The sequence below is a fragment of the Gouania willdenowi genome, chromosome 5 (genome assembly GCF_900634775.1).
Source record: "Gouania willdenowi chromosome 5, fGouWil2.1, whole genome shotgun sequence".
Lineage (NCBI taxonomy): Eukaryota > Metazoa > Chordata > Actinopteri > Blenniiformes > Gobiesocidae > Gouania > Gouania willdenowi.
In genome coordinates this window covers 6,642,876-6,660,389 of record NC_041048.1, presented here as the reverse complement: position 1 = coordinate 6,660,389, position 17,514 = coordinate 6,642,876, and the positions used below count along the sequence as shown (strand labels likewise).

Sequence of the window (17,514 nt, the reverse complement as noted above, 5' to 3'; positions counted from 1 at the left end):
AAGTTTGTCGCAAATAGGAAAAAAAAAATGTAAAGGAATTGAACTCGACAAGGAGTCAAACTCACAATCCTGGACATGCACTACAAAGGTTACCATCATGTTAATCATATGATCTGAGGGTGATATAATAATAGTCTTTAGCAAAAGTGCAGACAAAATAAAAAATAATAAGTTTGTCATTAATGTTTTGGGCCAGCATTTTAGTAATTCTATGGGTAAAATCTATTTTTGTCACTGAAATCTATTTAATCCTGTTTCGTCATGCATTTTAGTCATGTTTTCATGGTTGGATTTCATTTTATCTTCAGCTGAAAATGTATTGTCGACAAAAAAACAATGACAAAACATTTTCAGTTGATAAAATTCACTCTGACTCCAAACCAAATACTTGTAGCGTCACCTTTTAGCTGTAAAGAAGTCCTGATAACCAGTCAATCTTTAGCATCAGGACAGCTATTAAAACTAGGAATGGTTGAGAATAGATTTTTGCTGATATCGCATATGCCGATAATGTAGCGTTCAATTTCAGATTTTCGATTATAACTGATACAGATATATACAGTAGATCCCCTCTTTCCCTCCCTACCTACCTCACATTAGGACATTTTATATATCTACATGGAATGAACAAGTTAAGCCTACTTAACATGTAGGTTTTCATTTAAAGACATTATATCAGCCAAAAAAATATCTCTAAAACCATCAGGACAGGAGTTTACACAACCTAATGTGATGTTATAATTGTTGTAAAATACTATTATGTGTGTAGAGTTTGTTTTAGACTGTTGAGACTTAAAAGTCATTTCCTTTGATAAAAAAATAAAATAAAATAGTTTTATAACCAAATCAGAGGTTGAACGAAATGTTAATGTAAAAAAATGTGAAGCTTTTATTATCAGCTTACTTTATGTGATTAAAATGCTGATCTGTACACGTTTGTTTGTTAATGTGAATTTTAAACAGTCATCAGTGCCCGCACACTGCACCTGTTGTGTTATTTTGTAATTACATCCTATGTCTTAGGGTTACAATCAAAGCAAAACACATTCTAACCTGTTCCTCTGTGTTTTTGGGAATATTGTAAGCAAAGAATGTAGAGTTGTACGCATGGTACTGCTGAGCTTGTTTTGTCTCCTGTGGCATGATGATCCATGCATTTGCTGCGAGCAGTGGAAAAGTGAATGTAGCTACTGTGCAAAGGTTCTTCTAAAAAGCTGTAAAGATATGCACCATGCTGTTATTACTAAGCTATTTCATGTCAATGCCTTTTAAATGCAGCATTGTTACATTAATGAATGTAATACAAAGGTTTATTCCTGATCAATCACTGCATTGCGTCTCTTTTTTTCTGATCGCTTTAAGATTTTACAAAAAAAAAAACAATTGAACAACAGCATTTAAGTCAAACACACACAGTTGGTTTGATTGACACATTAGTGACGTATTTCAGGTTTAGAAGTGACCAGATCTCATTAGACAAATGTTTTTGTCTAATTTCACATCTTTTTTCAGAACACTGAGAACATTGCAATGCATAGCGTCATGCCTGCTTTACCAGTTTTACTGAATGAAAAGGATACAATCTTCAAGTTTGACCCCTTCAACCACTTCCTTCTGTTGCTTGAGGATTTAACAACACCAACCCCAATTTCATTCACTGGAAAGATATTGGTCACACTTTATTTGAAGTTTTATACATAAGGTTGACGTTACACTGAATAAGGTGTCATGAAGGCTGTCAATAAGTGTAGTTCGCTAAATTGTGACACCTTTGGAGCCATGTTGGCATTTTATGGGTTAGGTGGAGGGATCTAGTGGTGTTTGGTAGGGTTAGGGTAACAAACAACACTTAATGACAGTCTACATGACACCTTATTCATGCTAATGACAGGTATCATGTCATAATAATAACAGTGTCATGTCAGCCAATATGGATTAAACGTTAAGTAAAGTGTTACCAACAGTGCAAACAGAAGGTGATTATTTGCACTTTCTTGACTTTTTTACAGGAGTGGTTCATTTACATTGGTGTTGGAGGCTGTGGTGGACTGAGTTGTTCTGTTGTTTGCCAGCTCAAAAACACTTAAGAACAGAAAACATTGCTACGATGTAAACGTCAAGTAAATACGAAAGTGAAAAAACACAAGCACTGCATCACCACATTGTGAGTGTTCATTAAGGGTGCGTTCACACCGATTTCAGTCCCGGACTCCTTCTGAATTATCACCTTGATTTGGCTCGGTTTGCATTCAGAACACAACTTCTGATCCACTCCAAACAGCCTATCGTGCAGATTCATGAGCTAACCACTTGAGGGCGTCTTCAATCAGTTTGGAGTATGAACGGAATGCGACACTGAAGTGATGCGCATGTGCAGAAGAGGTCCTAAGGTGATCCATGACCCCACAGTGTTTACGGAAGTAAATATGGAGGCGTCCAGTGCAGGACTGTGTGTGGGCGTGAGAAGTTTTATTTCCAACAGACGTTAGCACTTCATAACTTTAAGGAGAGTGAAAAAGAAGAGAGCCAGGTTTATCGCTCTTGCCGTTTGCGGTGACGGCTGCTACTATCTTTACAACGGACTGTTTGGATGCAGAGTCGGAGTCAACAGTAATGACAACGTAGGAGTTGAACAGAAAGCGCCTTGGCCATCCAGACTGCAGTTGCATTACAAAAAATGTATCGGATTTAGGACCACGTATGAAAATGACCAAGGTCAGAATTGAAAATGGGTCAAAGCGAGCAGTTAAGAGTGTGCAGAAACTTTTCCATTTGTCCTTTCACAACATCTAACAATGGAGCAGAAACAATTTGCCGTGGTTTTAAAGCCCTGTTTTGGCTCTCCCACAATGCTTTTTGCGCTTCGTCATCGCCAATACTTTCTGTGTTTGATCCACTCTGAGAGCGGTTGCGTTCACAGAGCTCCTAATAGCCCTAGGCTTCATTTGGAAATGCTCCGAGACCAACAGAAACAATAGCTCTAAAATTCGCTCTGTGTGATCCCCTCTAGACTTTGTTTGCTCCTTCACACCGCCAAAACGAGGAGGACCATCCAAGCAAACCTAGATCCTAGAGCATTTAAAGCGCTCAAGGATACGTCGGTGTGAATGCACCCTTAAGAGTCTTACTGAAGGAGGATGAGGGCAGTGAGGCAACTTGACAAACTGACAAATACATTCTTCTTCAGCACAAAGAAATGGTGCAGTAGGAATGTTGGGATTTTTGTTATCTCTACAAAAGAGAAGCAAAATACTCTCAGAGATCCCTAACAAGTTTTGCCAATATTCACTGCATCTTCCCCTTACGTACATTATGTTAAGCTTACACTGTAAACCAGTCTGTTGGCCACAACACCTTAGCAGGTTAGGTGGAGAACGTAGGTTTGCGAGCTATTCTAACCACATTGTACGTGTTCAGTCCAGGAGCATCAAAACCAGGTGACAAACCTTGCTTATCAAACAGGTAAAAGTTAAATAATTGACCATCTTGGGCTTCAAGAGACACAGACGCAGTGCCCAGCCGCAAAACACAGGGGTATTCTTTTTCAAACACCACCCTAAACACCCGCTCCACCAAGTAGTTGAGCTTAATCGTCCTGTACATTTCAGGGATCAGCTCCTCAATCTGAGGTCCAAACTGTTGCATGGTCAGAACTCCATCCGGTCCAGCTTTGATCTCATAGAATGTGACGTTACTGTAGGTGAAATAACCAATGTAAGGCTCCGGCTTCGGTGGAGCCATGAGGAGTTTCTTGGCCACTCTAAAGGCTTTTTCTATGGCTGGCACAATTAAGCTGTAGGCCTTCTTCACCACATCCTGGCTCTGAGACCGGCTGCCGGCCATTAGCACAACCAGGCCAAGCTTCAACCTAGGAACCAGTGAGAAAGTGGCAGAGTAGCCATCAAGATCACCATCTTTACGTAACACCTCGTAGCCCATCAGCTCATTCACCTCCCATGGGGTTCCTGTACGGTTGGCGAAGTAGTCCTTATCACATCTAAAGAGTGGCGTCAACATAATCTTAAGAGAGTCAGGCTCCAGGAGCTTGCGTTGGTAAGAGCCTAGCAGCATCATGGCGAGCTTTGCTAAATCTGCAGCGGTGGAAAACATCTGACCAGAAGGCCGGTACCATCCCAGGTCGTAAAGTGGGGCGGGTTTTCCATTGGAGTACACTCCCACTGCCAGCTGGGTCTGCAGACCCGGGGTCAGGTCAAATCCTGTGTCTTCCATCCCGAGACGATCAAGGATGTTGTCCGTAATCCAACGCTGATAGTCGACCCCGGCCACACGTTCAGACATGACGTGAGCGAGTAGAGAGAAGGCAAGATTACTGTAGTGACATCTGGAAAGAACAAAAAAAAAAGTCAAATTCTGATTATTCAATATTACATAATATGTCTGAGAAGTGCACTTAAAGACCTCGACCAAGTGCCAGATAGTTGCCAGATATTATCAATTATCTGGATCAGTGATCCTGATCATGCTGCCATGTTGATTCACTCTTTAAAGGCTTGGAAGAAATGTATATCCTCATTAGGGCTGCACGATTAGGGCCAAAATGATAACCACAATTATTTTGATCTACATTGTAAACACAATTATAATCACAATTATTTATCATGTTAGAGAAAAATCTACAGTATATAACTGTTTTATATATATATATATATATATATATACAGTATGTATATATACTGTATATATAAAAAAATAGACCTAATCAATACAAAAGTGATTAAGCAGTTTGATTGGTCACCAAATGGCATGTCTCAGGTCTAAACATGATTCAAAAATTCTTGTGGCTTGTCAATCATTATTAGGATGATTCACTTGTCTAATGTGATTATTTGCTTTCTTGTATGATCAGTAGTGGCAGTGCAGGGAAGAGCTGAGCCCTGCGTCATACATTCATATGTATTCATATGTACATTCATATACTACATACATACATATGTAGAAATTGCCTTTTTATTTAAAAAAAAAAAAAAAAAAAAAGACAATACGTAAACCAACGTTACTGTATCAAACCCACTATTTTAACAAGATAAACTGTCAGATCAGAGAAGTGTTAAAAACTCAACATTATGGAACACAAAATAACATTATCCTAAAATATTTTTAGTAGCTATGAGCGGGGGTGGGTTAATGACAACTTGAGTTTATGCATTAGAAGGCAACTCAAGCATGTATAGTTATATGCAATAAGTACAAATAGCTTCAGTGTCATTTGTGAACTATTAACAAACAAAGTGAGCTCGTAAAGTCAGGACATAAAATTGCTAATGTATTTCTAATCTTTCCCGTTCGTGCAGCAACAACATGGGAAATGAAACATTTGACAATAAACACTAGAAACTCACTTTGTTCCTGGATCTGCGACAAGAACGTCATCTTGAAGCAGGTTGATTGCAGATTGTGTTCTTCCTTTCCACAGCAGGTTTGTGGCTCGGAGTCTCCTTGGAAGACCTAAAACAAAAACAGTCATAAAAAAAGTGTGGAGGCAGACATGGCAACAGGTGGACAAAAACGGTCTAAACGTGGCAAGAAAAAAGTGAAAAGTGACAAAAATGGGCCAAAAGCAGTCAGGACTCAGGAGTGACCAAAAATGGGCAAATTAAGAGGAACCAGGTGGTATGTAATGGGAAGCAGTCAGGACTCAGGAGTGACCAAAAATGGGCAAATTAAGAGGAACCAGGTGGTATGTAATGGGAATGGGTAGCTTTAAAGGGCAAAATGTGGCAAAAAATAGTGAAAAAGGGAACAAATGTTGAACAAAAATGTAGGGAATAAAGGAAACCATTGGTATTTACTGGGCAAAAGTTAGCTTATTTGGATGAAAAGTGGCCAAAAAATTAAAGAAAGGACAAACATTTTATAGAAGTGTCAAAAAGAACTTGCAAAAATGAACAAAAAATAGGAGCAAAGGGATATTTCTTTTTGTAGTTATGCGACTTTATGTTCCGTTATGCGCTTGCACAAACGTAGAGGCGTAGCTTCTGGTTGATTGGCAGAGGCAGGGGCAGCTGTTGAGGGCGGGACATTGAGACACTCTCTCAAAAACTCCAGATAGAAGCTTTAATAACGGTTTCTACGTGGCGTCTCTGATAATGTAGTGGACTGGTTTGAACAGAAAATGCCAGGGCTGAAGTTTTGTCCCAGTCCCTCTCGCTGCAAGGCATCAAAAATATCCAAGCAATAAGTGACAGATACTTAAATGTGCTTTGATTTAATGTTTTTTTGACCAAATTTTATTTCATTTGGGGAGATTTTGTGGAATAATTTGAGAAAAACTGCAGGATTTTGGAAACATTTTGAGTTCTTTTAACAACAATTACTGTTTGCGGATTGCAGAACACCTCTTTGAAGAGACAAATTGAAAACTCAGCTGCTTTTCATTTCCTCAAACCCACAGATCACAGTCGTGTGTCATTAGGGGGTTGATTAATATTCATACCTGAGAGCTGGCTGACCATCCTGCGCAGGGTGACGGATGAGGAGCGAATCTGTACCTCACCGCTGTCCAGAAATATCAGCCCGTCCGTCACATACTTCAGCTCAGAGTCTCGACTCTTCCCCAGAGGGTTTTTGATGGTGAAGTTCTCCACGTATTTCTCCAAAGGGTCGTCGAGGGAACCGATCTTTCCGTCCTCCCAAAGTTTATATAACATTAAAGTAGGAAATATCTTGGATAGGCTGGCGATCCTGAAAAGAAGGAAACACATGGTGCAGTTGACTTCTGTATCCACCATGATTGCTGTAATGGACCAAAATATAAATGATAACTGCCTATTTTGAACATGTGGAAATCTAGAAACCATGAAACAAGTATTCTCCATTCAGACACCAGTTTAAACTGTCACAAGCCAAACCAGAACAGCATCAATTGGAGCTGCTTATAGCCCTTTATTCAAGCTAATCTCATGTCCCTTGTTATTCTACACAACCTATGGTTGAAAACCATAAATGTATTATTATTTTTTAAATAAAAATAACATTTTCAATTATGGGCAGCGGGCCGAGTTCGGACAGCCCTGCCTTAAAGCTTCTTTGTGTATCCAGGAACAAACACACCTCACTTAAAGGAAGCTTAGCTATAATGACGGAACCCATCATGCTAAAGGTTGTCATGATTTAATAAACATGTGTGGGCTAAAGCGTCTCACACTGAAAGGAGTGTAATTATTCAATGAAAACTACACACCAAACCTCTTCTCAGTATTTAATCACAGGTACGTGCGTACACGTTGAGTCAGAATAGGCAGATTAGGTTTTTATTCAACCATTTTAGCATTTATTGTATTTAAACAGGTAAACTTCTCCAGCGCCTAACATTGGGAAATGGAATTAATTTACATATAAATACATGCTTTCTATACATTCATTTTTAAATCTAATCTCTAAATTTTTCTCTACTGCATAGGAGATTTTTTAAAAATATTTTTATTGTGGATTTATTTTTTTACTGTTGATTTTAATGTTTTTATTGATTTTTAAACTGTTAGTTTTCTGTTGCACTTTTTAATCATGTAAAGCACATTGAATTGCCTTGTATATGAAATGCACTATATAATTACATTTCCCTTGCTTTGCCTTATTTATCTATTTATCTATCAGACACACAGTAGGGCCTCAAATATAAAACAGACAAAAATAAACACACATCCTGGCAGACCATGACAGCTACCAGTCCAATATCTCTGAAATGTGGTTTCTTAACTCTTACCGGTAGATTGTGTATTCGGTCGGTGGTCCGGAAAACGGGTCACTCCCATTCCTCTTTCCAAAGTTGCCTGTCCATAAAACTGTGTCGTTTAGGATGACAATGGCCGACAGAGAAGGAAGGCTAACGGTGTTGATGCTCTGTCGGAGCAGAACGTCCACCTAGAAAAGAATAAAACAAAGCAATACGATTAATCTAACAATGTGAAATACCTAAATTGATTAGGTTGAATTGATTCTCCCACACAGGTAATTGGAAACCCACCAGAATCACACGGAACAACAATCAAACTAGCTTTAAAGGGCCCATGTTAAGCTAAATCAACTTTTCTGTGCTTTAAACATCATAAAGTGCTATTATGGCTTCATACACATGCTCAAAGTGTTTTTTTCATTGATTCCCTCAATCGTTAGTTAGAGGGTGATATTCTCCTTTCTTACTGCAGGGTGAGCACAAACACCTCGCTCCAATTTGATGACGCGTTCCCACTTTGATGACAAATTTGACGCGGCACTGAGCTGGAGAAGCCGCGCCTCCAGGAAGCTCTCTGCCGTGATTGACATGTAAATAGACACGCCCACAAAGGTGAGCATGTCAGCGTCCTTCACGCAGTGCTATGTATGTATTTTCTACAGTCTATGTATGTACCAGTGAACGCCCCGCCCTCACGCTCTGTCTGTGTTTATAAAGCAGCATGAACTTGGCTACGGAGTGGGTGGGAGGAGGGCGGGCCGTCCTCTGGCCCTACGTCACCATGCGGGGAGGGGGAAGTCAGTGTCCCGTCTATAGACACGCCCACACATGAATATGCACAAGTAGGCCGCAAATTGTGTAGAGTTGCTCAGAAAGTCACTCTGGAAAATAGGCGAGTTTGGGAAAATAAACCTCAAATACTATGTTTTTGGGGTTCTTAGAACAAATGGAGATGGGTGATAAAGAGCATGATGCGGGAACCTTTAACTAACAAAGCAAATTCTAATTTATTGTGTTGGGAATGCAAAGAATTACACAGCAGTAACATTTTCTATAAGTTCCACGTTCACTGATAAACTGCAGTAATTTTCATCTTGAACATGAAACGTTCCCCTCAGACCTATGGAACAACATGATCATTCATTTACACAAAGAATTACAGAGAAACTCAGGAGGGTCTTTCGGAAACCTCACATCCCTGAATAAACCAGCAACATCCTGAACACATGGTGGTCTCCAGTGGCTCAGACCACAACATACTGGTTTTTTTCATGAGTATTTTCACCATTATTGAGCTCATTTTTAACACGTCTAGATAAAAAAAAACAAGATATACATTTACTTAGAATTTCCCAAGGACTATTGCATTCATATCTGAACTGGGCAATGTGGTAATATACGCATCCATGAACACACGTGTCAAACTTAAGGTCCGTGGGCCAAATTAGTCCTGATTTGGCCCCGAATAAAAATGACTGGGAGAACATATTGTTGTACAAACCTATCATAGTTCAGTTTCAAATGTTTGTGAGCAGTAGATTTATGTCATAGTTTTCTCCAATAACGGGACTATGAATAATTTTTAAAAAAATACATGTCAATAAAATCTGTTTGTATCTACAAACATTAATACCATCACACATAAGGTTGATCAATGGTAATTAAATCATTAAAAAATGCATAAACTCCTTTGGTTTGTATTTTAGTCGACTATCTGTGGCTGATTTAGTCGACTAAAATCTTAATGTCATTTATGTGACCAAAACAGGACGATAACTAAAATGGTCCTGATGACTAAAACTAAGTTGCATTTTAGTCAAAAGACTAAAATAAAAATGAACAGTGTTTGTCTGTCTATGATTTGCTTTTAGAGATCGTCTCTGACCTGTATTGTCATGTTCATCTATCGTTGAAAGAGGATAAAACAACATTAGTAAAATTGTTGTTACTCCATTTTAAAAATGAAATCAAATGTGATAAATGAATTAAAAGGAGTTTAAAACCCCTGGCACTAGTGTTCATAACTGGACAATGACTAAATTAAAAAAAACACATGTTGACAAAAACTATATAAATTAATATGCATTATATTTTTGTCAACTAATAAAAATTAAACTATAACTGAAGTGGTGTGCATTTACAAACATTAATACCATCACATATCAGGTTGAACAAAGGCAGTTGAATCTTCCAAAAAATGTTTATATTTTAGTTGACTATATCTGTAAGAGATTTAGTAAACTAAAATCTTAATGGTAGTTATTTGACATAAATTAGAGAACAACTGAAATGGTCCTGATGACTAAATTTTAAGTCAAGTTAAGTTGCATTTTAGTCAAAGGACTAAAAGTGTAAAACAACATAAGTGAAACTGTTGTTACTACCTTTTAAAAATGAAATCAAACAAGTCAAATGTGACAAACAGAACTAAAAGGAGTTAAAAACCTCTGGCACTCATTTTGTTTTCGTCATAGTTTTTGTTGACTAAATTTTTTCAAGTGACTACGACTAAATAAAAAAAAATCACATGTTGACGAAAACTAAATAAATATATTCTTGTCAACTAATAAAAATGAAACTACAACCATGTGATGGAATCCAATAAAAACTCATGTTTGGTTTTGCACATCAAATGTGTTCATTTACAAACATTAATAACATCCAATATCTGGTTGATCAATGGTCATTGAATCGTTAAAAAATGCATAAAGTCTGATGCTTTAGATTTTAGTCGACTATATCTGTTACAGATTTAGTCGACTAAAATCTTAATGTCATTTATTTGATGATGAATAAATTTTGACTAAAACTAAGTCGTATTTTAGTTAAAAAAGACGTTAACTAAAACCAATTTAAACACACCGTTTAGTGTCATTTTCAACTATGCTTTTCAAACCTCAGCATTCTAATTATGCAACACTACTTTGATGTTAGAGTTTTTACATTTTAAGCACAAATCTTCATCATTGAGCCATTATTCACACATCTTTGGGCTTGGATTACATTTGTTTGGTCTGCAGGAAAAACAGCTAAATAGAAATGCATTCAACACCATGGGAAATGCTTTTATGCTTTTGTGCCTCGATGAAAAACACAATAACACAACTCATGCGAGCAACTGGTGAGCAATTTGGAACCAAAATACGAGTAAAGACCTAATTTGGAATATGTCCCTATCTGTTGAGCTCAGACTTTGATATAATATTCATATATTCAAATGAAATGATCTAAATTTAGAGGGAAAACACCACTTTGTGCGTCCACTGTTCTATCATTGCAGTTTCTCCCATTTGTGCCAGAGAAGCGGAATATAACTGAGACACTCCAGCGCACAGCTATATCTTTAATCCCCTACTGTAAAGTGAAACATTTGGTGTCAAGGATTATCAGATTGCTTGTAATATTTTCCTGGACTTGGGGGGGGAATTAAATGAAAAAACACAACATCAGTGTATACACAATGAAGGTCTCTCACCTTTTCCAGGGCTTCTTTCAGACTTGGAATGGGATGTTCCAGAGGCAACGGCTCAGGATAGCGGGGACACATCATCTCCGATTTGTCGTTAAGACCCATTGCTTCATCTAGGAGTGAAAAGGAGATAATATATCTCTATATACTGTATATTCATATAAATATACAGAAAGAAAACGCTGAGACATCACAGGTGCTTTTGTGATTTCCACTTGATATTTGTCTAAATGGCTTTGAAGAAGCCTCATTAATTTCCCTGCTTCCAGGTGGTTTCTATAGATCCTGTGGAATAGGATTTGACCATGTGTACGATATTACCTCCCTGTCTTGCTGTGAACGTGTCATGAATACAAATTCTGTGTTTTTGCTTCACTGAAGCTCAATGCTACTATTGTTCTTTTTCAAAAGATCTACCATAGGTGAAAGATTAGTGTTTTTGTGGCACATAAAGGCATCGGTGCATGCTGGGAAACATCATTATTCTCTACAATATGACACCACATGTTTCTATTGAAATAAACAGACATTACTGATAGATTTTGCCATTTTTGGGCCATGAGTCATTGCATTTATATAACGTATTGTGAAGTTTGAAAGTGATTTGAAAGTGTTGAACTATAAAAGATGATTTTTCCAACCATTATTTATGAATTTTACTTTTATTTTCACAATTTTTAAACTAAACTTGCGACTTCTAAAGACCATCCCTTGTCAACTTCCTTCTGTTTTCCAGTCTTTATGTCATCTAACGGTATATTATCGTCAAGGAACCCTTCAGCTGATAACTACAAGATGAAGGTCCCATGATTAGATTGTTTGACCTTCTGTTTGTGGCATTAGTTTATTGCATCTGGTTCTGACAGTAGATAGTTTGGACAGTGGTGGAGGGCAGAGTTACTGAGCTAAAAGCTAACAGCTTTGGTGTTTCTGTGTTTATGGTAGTAAAGGGAAGTAGCAATGTAAGTGTAAGTGTGAGACAGATTAGAGGCAACGCTAATGTAGGTGTTGGAGTGTTGGAAACAAAAGTTCTAGACATAGTGTAGACCTCAGAGATCAAATAAATCAAAGATCAATTGAAAGAAAAGGTTGAAATTGCTGTTCGAAAGTTTTGTTTTGATCTCCATCGTAAACACTCAGTTTTGCAGGATGTGGGGTCTCGTAGACCAGTGGTTCTCAAACATTTTTGGTTCCCTTTCTCTTATTTGTGAATCCAAGTACCCCCTCTGTCGGACTACAACATTTTTTCTCAGAATACTGTGAAACAACAACTACAGAGCTCAATGATGGAATGAATGAGTGATAACAGAACATTTTGAAGAATATCATTTTGTAAATAAGTGGAATGAAACAGTATTTCATGCCTCCTGAATAGGTTTATTTCTATAGCTTTTATCATTCATCTCCCTCCTGGTGTGGGACAAAGAATGACCTTTGTATTTTCTTTTTTATTTTTAGAGTATCAGTGCACATATATATATACATACATTTCACAATTATATTCGTTGCTGTACATATTAGTTGTAAAACAATCACAACAGGATTGATCCATTTTAAATACAACAAGATCTCGATACACTTTTTTTTTTTTTTTCCAAAACAGGGATGTATAAAACCTAAACAAGTAAAAAAACTTTAGTAGCAATAAAATTAGAATACAAATATACAAAGTTCTACACCTTTCTAGGGAACCATTCTGATGACCGTGGCTCAGGTGGTAGAGGGTCGACTTCTGATCGAGAGGTTGGGGGTTCGATCCCAGTACCTGACTATGTGTCGAAGTGTCCTTGGGCAAGACACTGAACCCTAAGTTGCTCCCAGTGGTCGACTAGCGCCTTGCATGGCAGTCCTGTCCCATTGGTGTGCAAATGTGAGAGTGATTGGGTGAATGAGCTGATATGTAAAGCGTTTTGAGACTGCTTCAGTGTGGTGATAAAGCGCTATATAAATCAAGTCCATTTACCATTTACCATTTTACTTTAAAGGTGTTGCCCTTCGTATGCTACAAGCAGGCTCACTGTTTCCTATTCCAATGATGGAGGCAACCTATGTTTTTTGTCCGTCAGTTTTATTCTCAGTATTTTTCATCTTGCCCATAAAGGAGACCCATTTGGTCCACATCTTTGTAAATTTGTCCATTTGTAAGTTAAGTGAATAAGTGATTTTTTCCATTTGATGTATTTCGTTCACTGTGTCTATCCGTTCACTCATTGTGGGGGGTTCAGGGTTTGTCCATCTCGTCGTGATGTTTTTCTTTGCTGCTGTTACCAATAATCTAAATAATTGTTTATTCCGATTTCCCAGGATGCAATCATCTCTTCCCAAGAAAAAAGTTTGAACGTAATTGGGCAGCTTTGTGTTAAATATTTCTTCCATTATCTTATCTAGACCCTTGTATTTTCAGTTCATTTTCTAATCAAGATTATTTCCATTTTCATTTTTATTATGATTGTCTTTTTTAAAGAGAAAATAAAAAAAAATGTATTTGTTAATTTTGCACGCTCTCTCGCGTACCTCCTGTAGTGCCATTGCGTACCCCCGAAAAACTGCTGTAGACAAATGAACAGAAGTGTTTTTACTTCATTGTTACTGTTATTGTGTAATTTCTTCAATAGACAGCAAGGGCAGAAATTTGCTTGACATTAGTTTTGCTCTAGTTTGTTCCCGCTATTCCGTGTGATATCATCTCACTCAGAGCGACATTTTATTTCGGCCAGATTCGGATCTTTCCGTGTAAACCCCAAAATAAGCATCCACCATTGTTTTTATACAACTTTCAGTGCGTGAAAACAACAGAAATGTGTTGGGAAGTCACTTTTGCAGAGTTTTTGGGAGCCGACACAAGAAATCACAATAAGAATGCATCTGTCTATTGGACTCTATGTCCCATAATGCAATGCGCAACACTTTTTCGATAATGTCAACAAGGGAGTGTGAGATCAACACTGATTTACTAGCTGCTAATTTAACCTTTTACTCTTTTTTTTCCAAGCAAATGGTCTTGGATTTATTGATCTGTGAAGGATTTATCTGCTGAAAAAACTGGTCTCCATCAGCTTTAATCATAGTTTAAAAAAAAAGAAAAAGACAGGCATGGCAAACATTAATCTGTATGAGGAACCTTGTCTCCACACAGACACCCAGTCTCTTACCAGCGAGGAGTTTAGGCAGTTGATATTGCCAAAAGAAGCAACCCGTCATCACAAGGAAGAGGATGAGGAAGAACACCAAACCGAGCTGACTCCATTTCACCTTCATCCTGTTGTTTTTAGTGAGTCCTTCAAATGGAACCACAGCGGGAGCAGCCACAACAGGAGTCGGCTTGATAAGAAAAAGAGAAGCACAAATAAGTTAGTGCTGCAGCTGGTTGTAAATACAATAGATAAATGCATTCCCTTCTATATGACAGCTATACAGATCAATTATCACAAATCTTTTTGGTCACATAGTAATTCTAAATAGATCTTAATGAATAAAACCTATAACATATCAATGGTACTTACCACCTGATGCCTACAGGTCAGAGCAGGATTAACAGAAGTAAAGAAACCTTACTCAACTTAAACCACTACCGGTTTCGCTTCGTAAGTAGTTTTTCATCCACCTTAAAGGCGGTGGACGGCATCGTGTGGAGTTTTTCCTGAGCTGAAGAAAGGCACAGGCATGGATTCCCATCTCTGAAATCTCCCAGTGTGCTGTATTCCCAGGTCATCTGCACTCATGTCCCTCACAATTCAATTTCCTCTCTGGCAGCTTCAGGCCGTTGACATCATAATCCTCCAGATTTACTCCACCAAAGCAGCCGGGGGAAATCTTAATCCCTAATCCCCGCAAATCAATTCACTCTAGCCAAGCTTTGACTCATGGTGTCCACTGACAGCCTGCACGGGCTGATACCAAGTCAAGACTCACACAATGTCAGAATATGTGTTCAATCCCAACGGGGCACCAAATTATGGTCAACCAGATTAGGAACAGAGGAATATTTAAAATGGGGGAGTTTAAGCAAAGACCAAAGACCAATTTAGATTAGCAAATATCAAAAGATCATCAAACACAGCATTGTCGCAAAAATCAACAGTCAGTCGGGCCAGCCTCCCTTGTCTTTTGATTGTGTCTGCATACAGTAGTTGACCTGTAATTTAGGGTTAAGGATTGGCTCTAAGGGCTGGGTCTGTCGAGGTGGGGTGTGAAGCTGGGCTGGGCTTACGCCACGGCTGGAGGAGCAGCTGCTGCCACTGCCCTCCTCTCCCCGCCATGTCGGTGGTGCTCCCCCCCACTCCCTGGCCTTGCCGCTGTTGTCGGCCCCCTTTGCCAGGGGTCGGAGTGGCAGACTGGTGACGCGGCGTGCGCTGGGCGGTGTCTGGCGCCGGGTAGAAGGCGGGTCGGCGGAGGGGGACGGGTCTTTTTACCCTCCCCAGAAGCAGTCTTAAACTTTTTGCTTGCCTCGGCCACGACCGGAAAAATACTGGCAAAAGCCTTAGCCCAATGACGATATTCACGCCTGTGGTCACGTGACTGCTGTAAAGTGAAACGTTCTCCAGGCATTCTCCAGGTCACATGACCTGGCCAAAGACGGTCCGTCACTCCGAACACATGGTTCGTATTTCAAGAAGGAAGCCCCGCATGGAGCATTGATACTGACAAGAGCTTTATATTGGCCTGAGGAATTGATTAAAATAACTTATATGGGTCAACTCTTTAGGTCAAAAAGTCTGCGGTGTTCCTTTAAATATTCCATCACCAATAGATACCAAAGAAAATGAGGAAATTAAACGCTCTCTGCATGTGATTCCATCCCTGTCATGGTGTCAGTAAGTAAAGTTAGAGTTAGTCTGAGTGTGTGTGGTTGCTAAGCCTTGTCTGTCTGATCCACTAGTCCAGCAGCAGGCCTGGCTGATATGATCTGTGTCATGAGATGATGGAGATTTACTGCACTCTTCATAGCCATGTGCTCATCCCTTTAATGGTTTAGGACATTTTTTTTAAATCCTTCTAAATTATGTATTCAAGGTCACATTTTGATTCTTTGCTTTAATATTTGATAAATTCCCAATTGGAATTCCTCTCAGGTGTGAATGTGAGGAAATGTATATGTGATTGTTTTAGTCTGGCTGTCAGACTGGTGTCCTGTCCAGTGTGTTTTCCGACATTCCACTCTGGTTACCTGGTATTGAGTCCAGTTCCCTGAACAGAGCATCAGTGCTAGTAGAAGATTAATGAAATCCTTTATGATTAATAACTGGAGTTTTGATCTTTCTACAGGAGAAAGCAGAAAAGTCTAGTGTTTTACACATAGGGGATGCATAGGTATATTGTTGGGGGCATGAAAAAATATGTATAAATTAATTTCCAGGATAATTTGACAATCCTGTATATGTTATCTGCATGTTTTAAAGATAATATGTCAAAGTGAAAAACTATTGTCTGAATAAATGAAACCTTAACATATTATTAAAAAATAAGACAAAATGAACTTGCTGGAATAGATGTTTTAAAGATGATTGAGTTGAGTTTCTGGACATTGAATACACATAAGAAATCCAAATATCTTAAAGGATGAAAAATTCAGCAATTGATTAATTAAGTTCATTGAAACCCCAGAGAAGATTTGATAAAATAAAATAAAATAAAATTAAATTAAATTAAATTAAATTAAATTAAATTAAATTAAATTAAATTAAATTAAATAAAATAAAATTTAATTAAATTGAACTTTTTGTCAGCACTTCAAATAAAGTAATTTTTCCATCACTGGAAACATCCTCTGGCTCTGTTATACTGCACTGGCTGAAAGAGCTCATCTGAAGCTCAGGTGAAGATGTGACAGAGTGTGAAAGCATGATCCTAGTTACATAACCTTTGAATGGACAGAGCTGCAGTCTTGCTCATTCCACCACAAAGAACACATGCACAGTTCTCATCTGGATCACATAGTTCAGTGTAAGTGTTGAAGGTTACACAGTGTGGATAACTACACCAGCCTTTACCTGTGGTTGGATCCCATCCACTGGTGTTTCTCTGAGAACTTTGCTGCCCACCTTTCCCATGGTTTCACTTTTCCAACTGTAGCAGAAAAACACTAAAATAAACACCAGATACTGTTTTTCTCAACAAAGCCTGTGGTGTTGGTTTGCTTTTTACTCTAAATTGATGTAATGTATTTTTGGTAAAAAAAAATTTGATGATATGACATCATAGTTAAACACATTAAAATGACTTTTGTAAATTTATTTTTTGACATTTGTTTTTTGTATCTTCAAAAAAGCTCATAGCATTGTGTGTTCCGAGAAGGTAGTATACAGATAATACACTATTGCATAAACATATAGCAATATTCAACAAAAGATAA

General features: G+C 38.2%; 1 protein-coding gene across 2 annotated transcripts; it reads right to left on the bottom strand.

Moving 5' to 3' along the window:
* Window positions 1–3,363: 3,363 nt before the first annotated feature.
* lactbl1b (lactamase, beta-like 1b) lies at window positions 3,364–17,212 on the bottom strand. 2 transcript variants are annotated; one of them, XM_028447641.1, is made up of 7 exons: window positions 17,153–17,212; window positions 14,315–14,483; window positions 11,169–11,275; window positions 7,724–7,881; window positions 6,455–6,702; window positions 5,361–5,466; window positions 3,364–4,342 (listed from the first exon to the last, which is right to left on the bottom strand). In XM_028447641.1, exons 1-7 carry the CDS (start codon window positions 17,210–17,212, stop codon window positions 3,364–3,366), a joined length of 1,827 nt encoding a protein of 608 aa, XP_028303442.1. The 2 variants fall into 2 exon arrangements, with proteins under 2 accessions (XP_028303442.1, XP_028303443.1); XM_028447642.1 differs by lacking the exon at window positions 17,153–17,212 and having other exon boundaries at window positions 14,303–14,420.
* Window positions 17,213–17,514: the final 302 nt, after the last annotated feature.